We start from the raw sequence: 14,884 nt of genomic DNA, 5'->3' as shown, positions 1-14,884 counted from the left end.
AATGATTTTTTGGCAACAGTCCATAAAATGCTGCATAGGTTTATTTAGTTCAACTGTTAAGGCCTGTAGAGATTTAATTTTCTAACTTAGAGTAATTTAGAGTAATTTATGGCATTTTAGTTGTTACTAAGTTTTAGTAACTCCGTTCACATGTCACTCTGGCCATGGCAAGGGATTATGGGATTTGTGGCAATCCTAGGCCTGGAGTATAACTGGAATTTATTCAAAAAAATTGCATACAATTTCTGGGATATTAATAATGTGTTCAATAAGTAAGCATTCAAAAATTGTATAGCAAACACAATTTGAGCACTTTTGGACAATTACACAATGAGTTAAAAGTGAGCTGTGCCACCAGCTTGCTTCTGACACTGCACAACTTCACAATCTCATTATCCACACAAAATAGAGCCCACTCCTACACACTAGGACAGTATAGTCTTTGAAAAGACCCTTGCATAATCACCTCTCTGTTGTTTGTTAAATCACACCATCTTTTTTCCACATAAGCCTGAAAAGAAGCATTTAAATTCCTTTAAGAATTATATCACGAGTTGACCTTACTTGCACTACTTCTGAAGCACTTATTTGGAACCATTTTTGAAATGTGCATAATCATAACACATAGCTTGCATTAAAATTCATGGAAATTATCATTAAAATATCTTCTTAAAATTCAGAATAAGGATGAAGAAACTTGAGAAGATACAATTTATTTATATTTCCAATTATTTTTATTTACACTTCCCACATTATTAATTATAATGGCACTTCTAATTTTTTTTATCAACTTTGAATATCTTTTACAGTTGGTGAAACAAAAGCTACAGATTTAATTCTGGAAGAGGAATCTACTGAAAATACAAAAACAAGCCTAGCAGAATTACGTAAATGCCAAGGCAAATGAAGATGAGGTACAGAAAGACACAGAAGATGCTAATAAACAGCTGGCATCAGAAGAAAAAGAAGATCAGCCTGGTGTATCTCCATCAAATGATGTTGGATTTAAAAAGGTTTTTAAATTAGTTGGATTCAAATTTACAGTTAAAAAGGATAAAACAGAGAAAGCTGAACCTGTTCAGCTATTGGATGTAAAGCCAGAGGTTGCAGAAGGGTCAAGTGACGTAGCTGGAGACTATAAACAACTCATGACAGAGACAGTGGGAGAAGCCACACAAAGTGAAATCACTGCCTCTGTAGACAAGACTGAGGAAGAAGCTGAGGAGATGAAAGGAGAAACCTCCTCCGAGAAAGTAACAGAAAGCCCTGTGGAAGCAGAAAGCAAAGAGGCAGAAATCAAAAACAATGGGATTAAATCTCCAGATTCTCCAGTAAGCCCATCAACTGCTGAAACTGCATCCACCTCTGAGAAAGTTTTTTACTCAGAGTTGGGCTGGGTTTAGAAAAAGGACAAGCTTCAGAAAACCTAAAGAAGAAGTGCAATCTGAGAAAGAAAAATAAGAACAAGAAATGGAGAAAGAAGCGACAACAGAAGGAATAATTGTTGAAGAAGAATTAGAAAAAGAAAAACTGATACCAGAAAAAGATGGGACAAAAGATATTAAAGGAAATGATGAGGAACAAAAAATAGAAAAAAGTGCAGATGAGTCTAAGAAAAAAGTTGATACTTCTGCATCATGGGAAGCTTTAATTTGTGTAGAAAAAGTAGAAAATATTTACAGGTAATCCCCAGGTTACGAGTGTTCACTAGTGCTTATGAACAAGTCCCGAAATTATGAATATTACAGCACCACGGCAGTCATTCGCCCTTACGAGAGACCACAGAGGCTCTGCAACATTCACCCTGGTTTTTCCCACCGCCGGCCCAGGTCTCCCTAGGCATCAGACCTTCAATACTCACCCTGCGAAGATCGAGATTCTTCGCTTCCTTGACTGCTCCAGGCTTTCGAAGCATTCAGAGAATGGAGGCCTAAAGTAACGCAAGATCATGCGAGGTAAGTGGGGCGAGATCTCACTGTACTGATCTTGCGTGATCTCATGGTACTTTAGGCCTCTGTTGTCTGCAACAGAGAATGGAACCGAAGCCAGGGGGATGCTTCCATGTGCCTCCAGAGGCTGGATTGGGACATCAGAGGCCTTTTCCAGGCCACTGCCACCTGGATCTGAGGCTGGGGACGCTTCCGTGTACCTCCGGAAACTGGATTGGAGTATTGGAGGCCTTTTCCAGGCCACTGCCCCCCGGATCTGAGGCCGGGGAACGCTTCTGCGGCCCTCTGGCACACTGATCTGGGCGCCGGACACCTTCTCCAGGCTGCTACCGCCTGGATCTGAGGCTGGGGATGCTCTTGTGGGCTTCTGGCAGCCCTATCCCGGTGCTGGACGCCTTCCCCAGGCCGCTGCTGCCCGGATCTGAGGCTGGGGGACACTTCTGCGGCCCTCTGGCAGCCCATTTCTGGGCGGTCTCCAACGCCCGGATCCACAAAAGGTTTATTATGTACAGACCACTTCAAAGTAAGATTTAAGTGCCACTTTAATTTGCCATCATTTTAACAGCTAATGGGAAACCAATTATTTAAATAAACTATAATCTGCTTATGGAAAGCCATATTGCAAAAGCTCCAGCAAGTGAAATAATAATACAAAATACAGTGGTGGCATGACCTATGTAATCCTGGATTTTATCTTTATATCTCCCTTTATAACTCTAAGGTTGTTAATAGTTGTGTAAAGTTAAACATTTAAATAAAATATGGTGATAACAATATAGTTAGTGACTAGAAGTTGTGGAACAAGTGCTTGATTTGGGAAGTTTTTTTAAAAAGATACTATGGCCTTTCTAAGCAATGCCAAGAGCATATATCATATAACCAGCCATTCTTCTTGCAACTGATGGTCTCAAAATAAAAAACAAGGCACCTGAAGAATTTTTGTGATGGTTCAGGGAACATGTCTCCATTCACAGATATTGCTTTGATACAGTGAGGTTGCCACAAAACCTGATCCCACCAAATACAATTAATGTGCGATGCAATTATCTGCATACTTAAGACACATGGAACTATGCGGCTAAATTCAAATTAACATTTGGAAACATTTTCAAATCTTGTCATACAGTCAGATCCTAGTTTATAAGTGCAGGTTTTAAACAATTTTGCCAGAGATTCTGCTTAGTAAATAGTATACTATACTCAAACAGCCCATCCTGGCATGTTGGTTTCTGCTGGGTGATAGATTGTGTTAAACCTGTTGTTAGGACCAATGGCTTTAACATCTTAAGTCTCTAACAAGCATAAGACAGTGGACCAGCAAAAGGTTTGCCTTCTATCTGCTACTTGGTCTGTACATGAGCTTTTCTCAGAGCTATTTATTTATCAAATTTACATCACCAAAAGTGGCACACAATAAAATTATGTAAAACACAGATATCAAATATAACACTTCACATGAATAAATATAATTTAAAAAAATCAAAGATACAAACCCTAGACAACCAGAGGGATAAAATTGGTCATCTCAACAATAGAGCCATCTCAGCAAGCTCTCTCAGCTCTGCAGGAAGAACTGACATAATTACCAGCTGGCATGGAGGAAATTAAAAACAGAGCTACTGTATTACTGGTGTGAATTTGTAGGCCACTGAGAATCCCACTCTTATCACATCTCTGAACAACCCAGAAGGGGATGGATCATGTGCGGTCTTCCATATGATGTACTTCAATTCCAGATACATCTGACCAATATAGATAAGGCAAAGATCATGGAAGTTGCTGGCTCGCAATTTATGGAGCACTATGTGTTGTTTGTCCTCAGCCTATGCAGATGGCAATGATTTGATGGAGGTGTGGGGAAGTGAAATAGTTCCATTTATTTAAGAAGTAAACTGAACCCTGCTAATGTACTGCATACTTTTCTATTGATCTATCTTATTGCCACATGGTAGGGCAGCTGTATTTCACATGCCCATTGTTAGAATTAAATTTCCAAATGAATTGCAGAAATACAGGTTTAAGACGGGCACAAGTATTCAAGGGCAACCCAGGTATTATTAAACATCCAACTGTGTACTGCTCCTGAGATGCACAAGGTTTGCTTCTCCAGCACCAATTGCTATTGCTGCTTCAGCACAGAATTAGCTACCAGGATCAGTGCAACAGATCACTCTTTTTTTGCTGTGTTGGAAATCCTTAGGTCAAAAGTCTGACCATATGTGCAGTAATGGAATATGATAAATCAGTTCTGACTTGACAAAAATTAAAATTATTTTCATACCATTTTTATTCTGTGAAATAAAGTATAAAAACTTACAAACTGGAGAACATAGCTAGACACAAAAAAGATGATACTTAAAACAAAACATGTATACAAGAGCAGAGCAATTACTGCTCCCTTTTCTCCCCCATGAAAATACTTGCCTGCATTTCAGTGGGATTTTAGAAAACACTTTGTCAATTTAGTTTTTTAGGCTATTGGAGAATATCCATATATTTATATATTAAAGATAAAAATCAACAACTTGATTTCGAATGGCGGATAGACTGTCCATAGCAAAGTGACTGTACAATGCATCCCCTTTATTTGTTGCATATTTTGCCAGACTGGAACCTACGAAAATGTAATACAAAGAACAGAGAGGATGCTGCTCAAAGTTCCACTTTAACCTGAAAACCAGCCATGATATAATTTGGTCATTCTTCTATTTTGCTCTGTTATAAAATGATGCTAGTAATTAAAAATTAAGATCCGATTCCCTTTCTCGTAATTTTCATTTATTAATCAGGTAAATTCAGACCATTGCTTTGATTGTTTTTCTTCTTTTCTGTATCTCAAAAACAGGCTGAAAACTGTTACTCCCATAGGGAGGGAGGTGCAAGGACTACTTTGTAGAGTTCTTCTAATTCACTTCCTTCAGGTTTTGACCCATAATAGGCTTCAACATTATTCATTTTAATTCAGATATAAATATTCATATGGTCAGTGTAATTTAAATACGCTTCTGAAAAGAGTATTTTTACTGATATTAAAAACTGTTTTCAAAAAAGTGGTCAATTTGAAAAGGGTGCATGCGGTACATACATGCCTGAAGTAAATACACTTGTGCACGCACACAGGCACACACATTATGCATATAAAATGATTGCCATCACATTATTACTGCTACTTTAATGAAATATGATCCTGAGCACATTTTGCTGAGAAGTTTGAGCCCCATGGATAGGATCTACCACCAACTCAAGTGTGCTTAGGATCATATTCTTATTCTTTGTGAATGGATATAATATCAGTGGACTGATCTGAACATAAACATTTGTCAAAAATTGTGTAGATTAAAAAAAATGGATTGCTTCTATTAAAGGAATTTCTGAGCATTTGTAAAATGACTAATAGACACAGCTATAGGCATTTCACTTAGGAATCAATTTCCTTAACTAATCTTCCTCTAACAAGTAATCAGGTTTGAGAATAAACAATTGAAACTTGACCAACATAGTTTTCTTCTCACCTTCTCAGTGCATTCAAGCGTATAATTAAACAATCTTTCAAATTGTTTACAGTCCTGTCATTGAGCAATTTATCACTGTAACATAGTTTCCAAGGTAAGGAATTTACTCCTACATATTTTCTTTCTTATCATTAAAATCAATAGTTATAATTTGATATAATACCCTTTATTAATGTTAGGCTTTTACTGGGAATAGAGCCAGACTTCCTTTCATGTCAGTGAAGTTATAGTGGGGAGAGGGGAGGAAGATAAGTTTAATAAAAAATATGAATAAACAAACATAACCTTTTGTTACAAAAAAACCCCCCCAAGTTTCACAATCAATCTAACAATACTGCTTCCTGTTCTTTTTTGATAGAGTCTAAAACTGAATGATCGCTCTCTGTGGTTTCAGCATCTCCCCCGCTGAGTAGAATGGATCTTTCCTCTTCTAAAGTAAAGACGGAGTTCTGACTTTGGCAAGAATGTTTGACAACTTCATTAGGCGTGGAGAATGTCTTGTCACACAAGTTGCACTTATAGGGTTTGTTGGTCTGTACTAACATGTTGTCCATCTGGTTGCCTTCCTCAAAGGTACAGAGCTCCAGAGTCTGCTTGTCCACCACAGTGTAGGTATCCGTGCTTTGGTTGAGACATACATGCCTAGCAGCTTGATTGGCCCGGCAGAAACTTTTGTCACAAGTACTGCACTTGAAAGGCTTGCCGGTATGTATGTACATGTGCTCTCTCCAGTGGCTTTTCTGAATGAACTTGCGTCCACAAATGGAGCATTCGTATTTCCGCCTTTTCACTTCTCTTTCTTGATCTGCCTGCTCCAAATTGTCAATATCAGCAATATCCGAGGGTGGAGGGGTTTCTGCTTGCTGCTGCCCGTCAATTATGGGTGAATCTGAGATCTGCTGCAGCTCACTGTCACTGATCATTCCGGCCTCGGTTGCATCCATAGCATCTTTTTCAAGAGCATTATTACAAAGAGACAAGGGAATGCTACTTTCCCCGTGCTGGTTGGATGCGAAGGGCACCCCCGTATGAATCTGGAGATGCTCACGCAAGCTACTTCGCAAATTGAAACGCCGACCACAGAGGTGGCAGGCATAGTATTTGGGAAAGCTTCCATTTTTTTTCATAATGCTCGGTTTGACATGCGCTATGGTGAGAGAGGCAGGTTGATCGTCTGAGGAAGAGGCTTCCATGTTGGTTTCATCTCCAGGTGAAGGATGAGAAGGAGCTGATACTAACTCGGGAGACAGTGAAGACTGCAGTGGGTCAGGGGGAACCATATTTGTTGGGGGCACTTGAGGCAAACCTGGTGGTGGTATCTGGGATAGTTGGGAGGGTTCGTGCACCTGTTCTTGGTTCACTCTCGAGAGCTGGGGCCGTGCTTCTCGCAAAGGCTTGTCAGGTGCCGTCACTGCCTTTGTGGGATTTCTGGCTTGGTGATCTGCAATTTGAATTCCATACAATGATGATGCCAATGGGAAAACTTGCTCTGGGTGTGCAAAGTTTCCTTGACTGGCAAGACTGGCCTCCTGGATCAGTGGGTATGCATGCAAGAATTTTATCCCTTGCTCGAGTCGAATGGGATCTATGAGCTGAGGTGCCATCTTTCCAGTATACATCAAATGCAAGAGGTAACTGAAAATATCTGGCTGTATGTCAGCAGCCTTCAAGCGGACACATTCACTGCAAAAAAAAAGTTACACTATTAATGAAGAAAAAGGGGAAAAAGAAGTATTATAGTATTTATTCAGGGCAGCAGTATATCCCCTATACACCAGGAATGATTAGATTTAGGGCCCAGAAAGCACAGGCATTCCTCCTGTTTACATGTGTCCGTACAGAAGAGTTGCCTCCCTCTGCTATTGCTCACTGTCGCTACGTTTCTGCAGCTACTAAAATACAGGAATTTCATCCATGGAAATACTTTTGCAACACCAACATTGGCAAACCATGAGGGAGATGGACGGTTAAGTAATATGAAATATAAATAAATGAATAAAACAAGATGGTAGGGTGTTTGGAAGCTGCCCCCAGGTCTTCCAACAAAGGATCACAAGCAATCTGTGAGGCATCCACCCCTTCAATACATATTGATACACAAACACAGGTAGTCCTCAACTTACTGTATGACCATAATTGAGCCCGCACTTTCAGTTGTAAGTTGTGATGGCCATAAAGTGTGTCACTTATGTGTCCAGACCAGATTTAATGACTTTGGGGCAGTCTTACGCAAACCCATTGTTTGTTTGTTTTGGGGGGAGGGGTTGCCAGAAGCTGGAATTAAATGCCAATCCCCGGGAAAAATGTCGTAAAGCAGTTACGTGACCATAGAGCACTGAAAACAGCAGTAAATGTGGGCTGGTTGCCAAGGGCCCAAAATGCAGCCACCTGATGCAGCAGGGGCTCCTGGATGTCAGAACTTCAAATCCAGGTTGTAAGTAGCTTTTGGGGGGTCCATCATAACTTCGAATGGTCGCAAAGCAACTGGCCATTAGCCAAGGACTACCTGTAAGTCTCACTAACCTTAGTGATTTTCTTCTGAAGTTAGGCATAGGAAGGCTCTACAATTTTAAAGCTAGTCACTTAAAGAACATTGTGTATTTATTGCAATAATTCTTTAAGTAATATGACTCAGGGCTGCTTTTGCTGTCCCTTCAGATCACAATGTGAAGGAATAAAAGATAATTTGTACTTAGTCAGTTTTAGAGAAATAACGTCATAACACATACCTGATTTTAAATAAAAGTTATTTGGTTCAGGAAGTACAACTGAATACAGTAGCTTATACCGTAGTACCACACAAATACTTAAGAATCAAAAATGAAATACAAAACTTCCTATATTTTGACAATTTGGGATTTATTTGCCACTTTACTTGATTGCTGAGGAATCAGCTGAGGTGTTCCATTCTCAAAGATACATCCATATACTACTAAAACACTCGTCTCTGTAATCTCTAACTCAAGACATGTGAAACACAAGGCCCAGGGGCCAGATGTGGCCCACGAAGTGGTTTCATGTGGCCCTCGAAGCCATCCTGGAAACAGTGAGGGAACGGCCCTCGCTGCCTTGGCTCTGACCCAGGCCAGCAGGGAGTCAATGTTCAATTTTGTGGTGGCCATCTACGCTGAAACGCATTCAGTCTTAGCTCCATAAGCCCCCCCCCTGCATGGCCTGAGAGAAACAGTGAGGCTCCTCCAGTGGACCATGCCTTGGCACTTGCCCTGGTCCCACCCCCTTCTGCCAGAGACCGTCAGATTTGTCCCACTCCTGCCCAGGCCCCCACAGGCACCCTTGATGTGAATGATGTAGAAGTGGCCACACCCACCCAGTAGGCCACACCCACTCCATCCACGCACACCGAGTAGGCCACACCTATCCTGGCCACACCCACCTGGCCCCGAGGGCAACCGCAATGCTGATGCGGCCCTCAATGAAATTGAGTTTGACACCTCTGCTCTAACTGGCTGAAACAGTGCATCGTAGGGCAAAACCTTTTGAGCCAAGGTATCTCAAATAAGCTAACTTACAGAATGTGTTCAACATCTTGGACCAGTGACTCACATGAAATTGAATTTTATAAAACATTTTATGACATAAAAATTATCCTAAAGCATTTTGGCATAATACAAAATATCATAAAATATTTTCTGTGGTCGACTCCTGATGTTTTGACTGAGCTATTTTCAAGGCAGATACTTCTCTGAATATCTAACTTTTCATGCAGATAGATAGATATAGATATAGATAACCTTTATTGTCATTTTTACTGTGGGCACAATGGCACACATTAAAAATGAAATTGAGTGTACACATACATAACACACATTTGAGTGTACATTGAGTGTACAAAATGTACACATACATAACACACATTTAAACATACTATGTACAACGTATGTATAGACCCTTACATATAAATAACATATACATATTAATCACTGTCCATCCTGAATACATAATGGAAGGAGGAAGCTTTAGAGTTCACAAAGTTAATACTGTATGGAACAAAACTGTGACTGAATCTAGATGTTCTGCTTCGGATACCACGGAGCCTCTTCCCGGAAGGTAACATTAGAAGCTCTGCCATTTGAAAGAGCTGAGGAATCTGGCAAGAAAATATCTCTGAAAAAATGACCCAAGGGGTCACAGGCTGCCTATTAATTTGTTTAATAATAAGGATCTGAGTCCCTACAGCCAATTTTTCAGCAAATGTCTATATTTAGCAGCAGAACCTTTGCATATATTGCAGAACCTATACCTTTGTTTAATGGAGTATAGAAGTATGTTAACAGCTTATCTTTAAAAATAAAATGTCAATAACTTCTTGAAAAATTCAAAGCTTTCAGCTGCCAGGAATAAACAAGGCAAATGGAACATAATTCCCAATTCTTAATCTTCTAATAGTAAAGACTTAATATGAAGAATACTGATGCATGGGGAGCAAAATGTATCATATACATCTGTTCATCTTATCACAAATATTTGTAATCTCAACTGCTGTGAATAAAGACAGTGATTAATTTTTTTTTCATATCCCATGCTTTTATTTCATTTCAGACAATGATTACTTCTTAAAGTGATTCATAAGCATTAAACCAGAAAGAAGACCAACCCTCAGGTTTACTATGTAAAAAGGCAAGGCATACAAGAGAAGAGAATGAAAAATGCAGATGGCAAACAGTTCCGCAAGCCCATTCTGACATCTGTAACCACTTCAGGCCAGACTGACCTCTTCTTTTTAGTTATTTTCTTTGAATAGCAATTCACAGTTCTAAATTCTCTTGGCTGATTCCACACCGTGTTGCCTTCCAATACTATCTGAATGGAAAGGATAAACAAAGCTCTATCCTTCTCCTATGGCCAATATAAAGGGAAAGCTAGGTTCTTCCTGGGATGGATGGATAGGGACTCCCCTCATTAACCTTTGGTTCCCTGCTACTTAGGAAATTGTAATTTACACCAAAAGAACTCTTCAGGATTACAGTGGTTGAGCCTGGGTCATAAATCAGGTATCGAGTTAGCAAGGCTTAAATTCTAATTGTCTTAAATCAGACATGTCAAACAGAAGGTCCCGGGCCGCATGCGGCCGCAAAGTGGTTTCATGCGGCCCTCGAAGCCATCCTGGAAACAGTGAGGGAACGGCCCCCACTGCCTTGGCCCTGGCCCAGGCTGGCCGGGAGCCAATGTACAATTTTGTGGTGGCCATCTATGCTGAAACACATTCAGTCTTAGCTCCACAAGGCCATCTAGAAACAGCGAGGAACCAGCCCCTGCTGCATCGGCCCCGCCCCCTGGGTGCATGCTGGGGAGGTGTCACCCTTTGTGAGGAATGAAGAAATGGACCATGCCTTGGCACTTGCCCCGGTCCCACCCCCTTCTGCCAGACACCCTCAGATCTGTCCCACTCCTGCCCAGGCCCCCACAGGCACCCTTGACGCAAACGATGTAGAGCTAGCCACGCCCACCCAGTAGGCCACACCCACTCCATCCACATCCACCCAGTAGGCTGCACCCACCCTGGCCACACATCCCCGCCCCCCCCGAGGGCAATCGCAATGCTGATGCGGCTCTCAATGAAATTGAGTTTGACACCTCTGTCTTAAATGATCTGCAGATTGCACTGCATGTTACTTATTAAGGTAGATAAAGTAACTCTATACTAAATGTTTGACAATATCTTCAGGCTGCTTTAATTCAACTAACTGAAAAGTTTACAGTAATTTTTAAATATATATATTACATATATATATGTATATAGTACCTGCTTTGATGAACAAACAACATCTTGAAGTAGTTGGAAAAAGAGGCAAGGACGGATTTGTGTGCCTTAAAGTACACATCACCAATAGCAACTGTGCAGTCACACAGGAAACCAAACTCCCTCTGAGCATTAAGCTGCTGTAGAAGAATAAGTCCATGGTTGGCCAAATCCATCTTTTAAAATCTGTAAAGTAGAAAATTTTTTTGAAAACACATTTCTTTAAAGATTCTGTCGTATGCTCAAAGAACATGACATTTGGAAGGGTACAATTCATAGGTACTAAAACCATTTATTTATCTGATTTTCATAGCCACCTAATTTTTACTTATTGTAACTAAGCAAGAAACATATAAGCAGTCCCCATTTAACCCAAATTGGGACTAGAATTTCCATCACATGCTCATTAGATAAAACAAGGAGGGCCAATAGCTGCCTTGGCTGGGTGAGCCTCACAAGCAGTGGGAGGAAAAAGCAAAGATCAGCTGGAGATAAGTGGCTTTGGTGCAGAGACCAAAAGGGCAAAGACAGTGGGGGGGGGAGTTAAAGTGCATACTGTGGTTGAAAATGTGAATGGGCTGCCAAGCACCCAAATTTCAATCAACTGACTGCTGTCTAGAAGATTAAAATCAACAAAGGAAATAAAAGCAAGGATAACATAATAAATAGCACAACAATGCTCATTATGTTTGCTAGCAATGTACCAATATATATTTCAGACAACTGAAAAAAAATCAAATTTATTTAAAGCCATCACATTCATAATACTTCAGTTTGTAGACAGCTTGAAATATAATAAAAATTTGAGAGCAAATAAATGAAGATTTTGTGTTGGAATATACATGTATAGTTTTACAATATTAAAAAAAAATATTGGAAATGCTGCATAGGATCAAGAGAATTCAACCAAACGTAATTCTAAAACTCGTGATCCCTCACAGCATTTTGAAATATTTGTAGGGTACAAATATTCAGTACTAGCATTTGGTACTAGTATATATACTGAGTATATATATATATATATATACTGAGTATATATACTCAGTACTAGTACTGAATTCTCTCGATTAGTTTTTCAGCTCTGTTTTGATATGTCACTTTATATTTTATGTCTGTTTAATAAATGCTTTGCACAACAAATTCAGCTATTCAGGAAAACTCGCAGCAAACGGGAAAACGGATTAGATAAAAAAAAAAATCACGGCCTTCGTTTGAGGTTAAATTAAAAATAAAACCAAACACATCTTGTTTTCTAGATTACACGTCAATTCACAACTGTTCGATTTTATGGGCAGCTTCTAACATTAAATAAAGGCGAAATCTCTCTGGATACTTGTGAGGACATCACTGCTTCCCTGCCCAGAAAAAAACAGCGTCCAGAAGAAGGGTGGGATCAAAATTCGAAAGCCTCTTCCGTCCCAGGGAAAAATAAAGCAGAACATCTTCCGAGAGGCTGTCCCTCCCTGCAGTGTTTCTCAACCTTGACAATTTTAAGGCATGTGGACTTCAACTCCCAGAATTCCACAGCCAGCTTTGCTGGCTGTGGAATTCTGGGAGTTGAAGTCCACATGCCTTAAAATTGTCAAGGTTGAGAAACACTGCGAGAGAGGAACTTCTCGCCAAGCGCCGGCAATAAAAAGCCTGGAGGTAACCACTCAGGAGGCAGCAAAGCCTCGCAGACGCCAACGGGGCGGGCCAAAACAGCAGCCTACAGCGGTGGAGGACCGCAAGCTTCCTTCACCACCACCCCCCGCCCCCGCCCCCGCCGTGAATCACACCGTGACAGCCCGCCAGCGTTCCCTATTGGCTGCCCCGCGGAGCAAAAGGGGCAGGCCACCGAGGCCAGCGCGCGCCCCCGCCTCGGCCCCGCCTTCTCCCCTTGCGCAGGCGACGCGAAGCCCGCCGCGTGCGCGCGCGCGCCCGCAACCTGCAACGCACGGAGGCGGCGGGGCGTACGGACGGCGGCGCGAGACGACGTAAGCAGCGCGAGCGGGCGGGCTGGGGCGCCTAGGCGCGCGAGAGACGGGAACCGCCGCTGTCGCCAGGGCCGCCTAGGCTGCTGAGGAGACGCAGACGGAGCCGCCCACCCTCACCCCCCCCTCCTTTCCTCTCTCTCTCTCTCTGCCTCCCTCCCTCCCTTTCCCGCTCCGCGCGGCTGCCTCGGCGCCTGCCCCTCCCCCTTCCTCCTAGGCCGGGCTGCTGCCGCCGCGGGTGAGAGAAAAAGGGGAAAGGCCGCTACCCAGCTCGGCGAGGGCGTTCAGGGCCGGGCCGGGCCGGGTTGGGCCAAGCCCGGATCAGACCAGGTTCTGCCAGGGCAGGAGTTTCTTTAGCAGCCTCAACCGGGCGACCTGTCCCTCCCCTCCCCGTGGCAGCCGCCTCCACCGGCGCCATTTCGGGGTCTCGGCTGAGAAAGCTCCCTCCGGGTCCGGGGAGTCCCCAGCCTTTCCTCCGGGTCTGAACCTGGCCTACCCGGACCGCCAGTACAATGGTGGGACGGGAGTGTGGGGGGGGGGGGAGGAGAGAGCGAAGGGCCTCTGCTGCCTCGCCGCCACGCGCCCCCTCCCCTCTTTCCCTCCCGGCCACCCGCCCCTCTCCCGCGCCTTCTCGGAGGATGGAGTGGGGGGGTCAGGCGGCGCTCACCTGGCTCGCGCTTTCGGCGGCGGCGGCGGGGGAGGGGGCCGCGGTCTCCGCCAGCCTAGGAGCAGCAGCAGCGGCGCCAACAACGGAGTCAGCGCGGCGGCGGCGGCGGCTTTTCCTGTCCGGTTACGTTAGGGTCACATGACCGAGAGCGGAGCAGAGAGGCTGTAGCGAGGAGCCCCCGCCGGGGAGAGACGGGGGGGGGGAGGCGGCGACGAGCGCTGTGGCGGCAACAGCAGCAGGAGCCTCCCCTCCCCCGCTCTCCTCCTCCGCCGCCTGCTTGGCTGGCTGGCTTCGCCTGTTGGCGCGCGCCGCTTGCAGTGAGCGGGACGCAGGCCTCACCGGCTGGGCTGAGCCGTCGCGGGCGCCTGGCTTTGGCGGCGGCGGCGGCGGTACTTGCGGGAGGGGGCGACGGAAAGAGGGCCATTCTGCGCGCTTTGGTTCTTTAAAACTTCGCCCCGTTCTCCCTTTTTTAATGTCTTCCGTTGCTCTGATACAGGAGGGAGAGAAGTGGTGGCCAGAACTGAAGTAAGGTGCACTTGGTTAGGAAAGAAAGGAGAGGGATAATTTTGCCATCTGCGGGGTGGGCCTTACCTCGATTTGGCTTTTTATGACACTGCCATCTGACACGTTTTTAAAAATGATAGGCCTCCGGGTATTTCTAAAGTATACGTTTTAAGTTTAATACTAAATCCCACTTCTCAGTGCAGAGGTCAAATAACAGGGATTTGAACTTAACTAAACTTATTTGAACTTTATCCTTTTCAGCAGCACATGACTTAATGGTAAGAAATGTGTTGATTTTTTTAAGAAGCTCAATACATTTATCTCTTGCTTAGTGGAAAGATTTATAGGGTTGCCAGGTGTCCACTATTTGAGTGGACAGTCCGCTTTTTTCACATTATGTTCACTATTTTTTTTCACAAAATAGTGGACATTTTTTTTATTCAAAAGCTTTATGATGAAATGGTACGTAATCTAAAGCTGTACAGTCTACTTTTTTTTACTACTTAACCCCCCCCCCC

At 43.2% G+C, this 14,884-nt stretch overlaps 2 protein-coding genes across 2 annotated transcripts in view; one reads left to right on the top strand and one right to left on the bottom strand.

Moving 5' to 3' along the window:
• AKAP12 (A-kinase anchoring protein 12) overlaps positions 1–1,403 on the top strand; it is an 11,248-nt gene extending 9,845 nt beyond the window's left edge. The window contains exon 2 of the mRNA XM_015821801.2: positions 900–1,403. Within this exon, the coding sequence (XP_015677287.2) occupies positions 900–1,403 (504 nt within the window). The remainder of the gene's footprint in view (positions 1–899) is intronic.
• Positions 1,404–4,611: 3,208 nt separating this feature from the next.
• Positions 4,612–11,400, bottom strand: ZBTB2 (zinc finger and BTB domain containing 2). Its single transcript, XM_015821954.1, has 2 exons — positions 11,226–11,400; positions 4,612–7,144 (listed from the first exon to the last, which is right to left on the bottom strand). Exons 1-2 carry the CDS (start codon positions 11,396–11,398, stop codon positions 5,782–5,784), a joined length of 1,536 nt encoding a protein of 511 aa, XP_015677440.1. The 5' UTR covers positions 11,399–11,400; the 3' UTR covers positions 4,612–5,781.
• Between the last annotated feature and the right edge of the window lie 3,484 nt (positions 11,401–14,884).

Source organism: Protobothrops mucrosquamatus, unplaced genomic scaffold (assembly GCF_001527695.2).
Source record: "Protobothrops mucrosquamatus isolate PMUCROS unplaced genomic scaffold, P.Mucros_1.0 scaffold_168, whole genome shotgun sequence".
In the NCBI taxonomy this organism is placed as follows: Eukaryota; Metazoa; Chordata; class Lepidosauria; order Squamata; family Viperidae; genus Protobothrops; species Protobothrops mucrosquamatus.
The sequence above is the reverse complement of the archived record's forward strand: the minus strand, read 5'-3'. Positions and strand labels throughout refer to the sequence as shown.

Bases quoted from the DNA above. Each gene is read 5' to 3' on its own strand.
- ZBTB2 (XM_015821954.1), bottom strand. From the start codon at position 11,398: ATGGATTTGGCCAACCATGGACTTATTCTTCTACAGCAGCTTAATGCT. The intron at 7,145-11,225 runs GTACTATATACA...TTTTTTTTGCAG, and splicing joins TTGTTTGTTCATCAAAGCAG to TGAATGTGTCCGCTTGAAGG.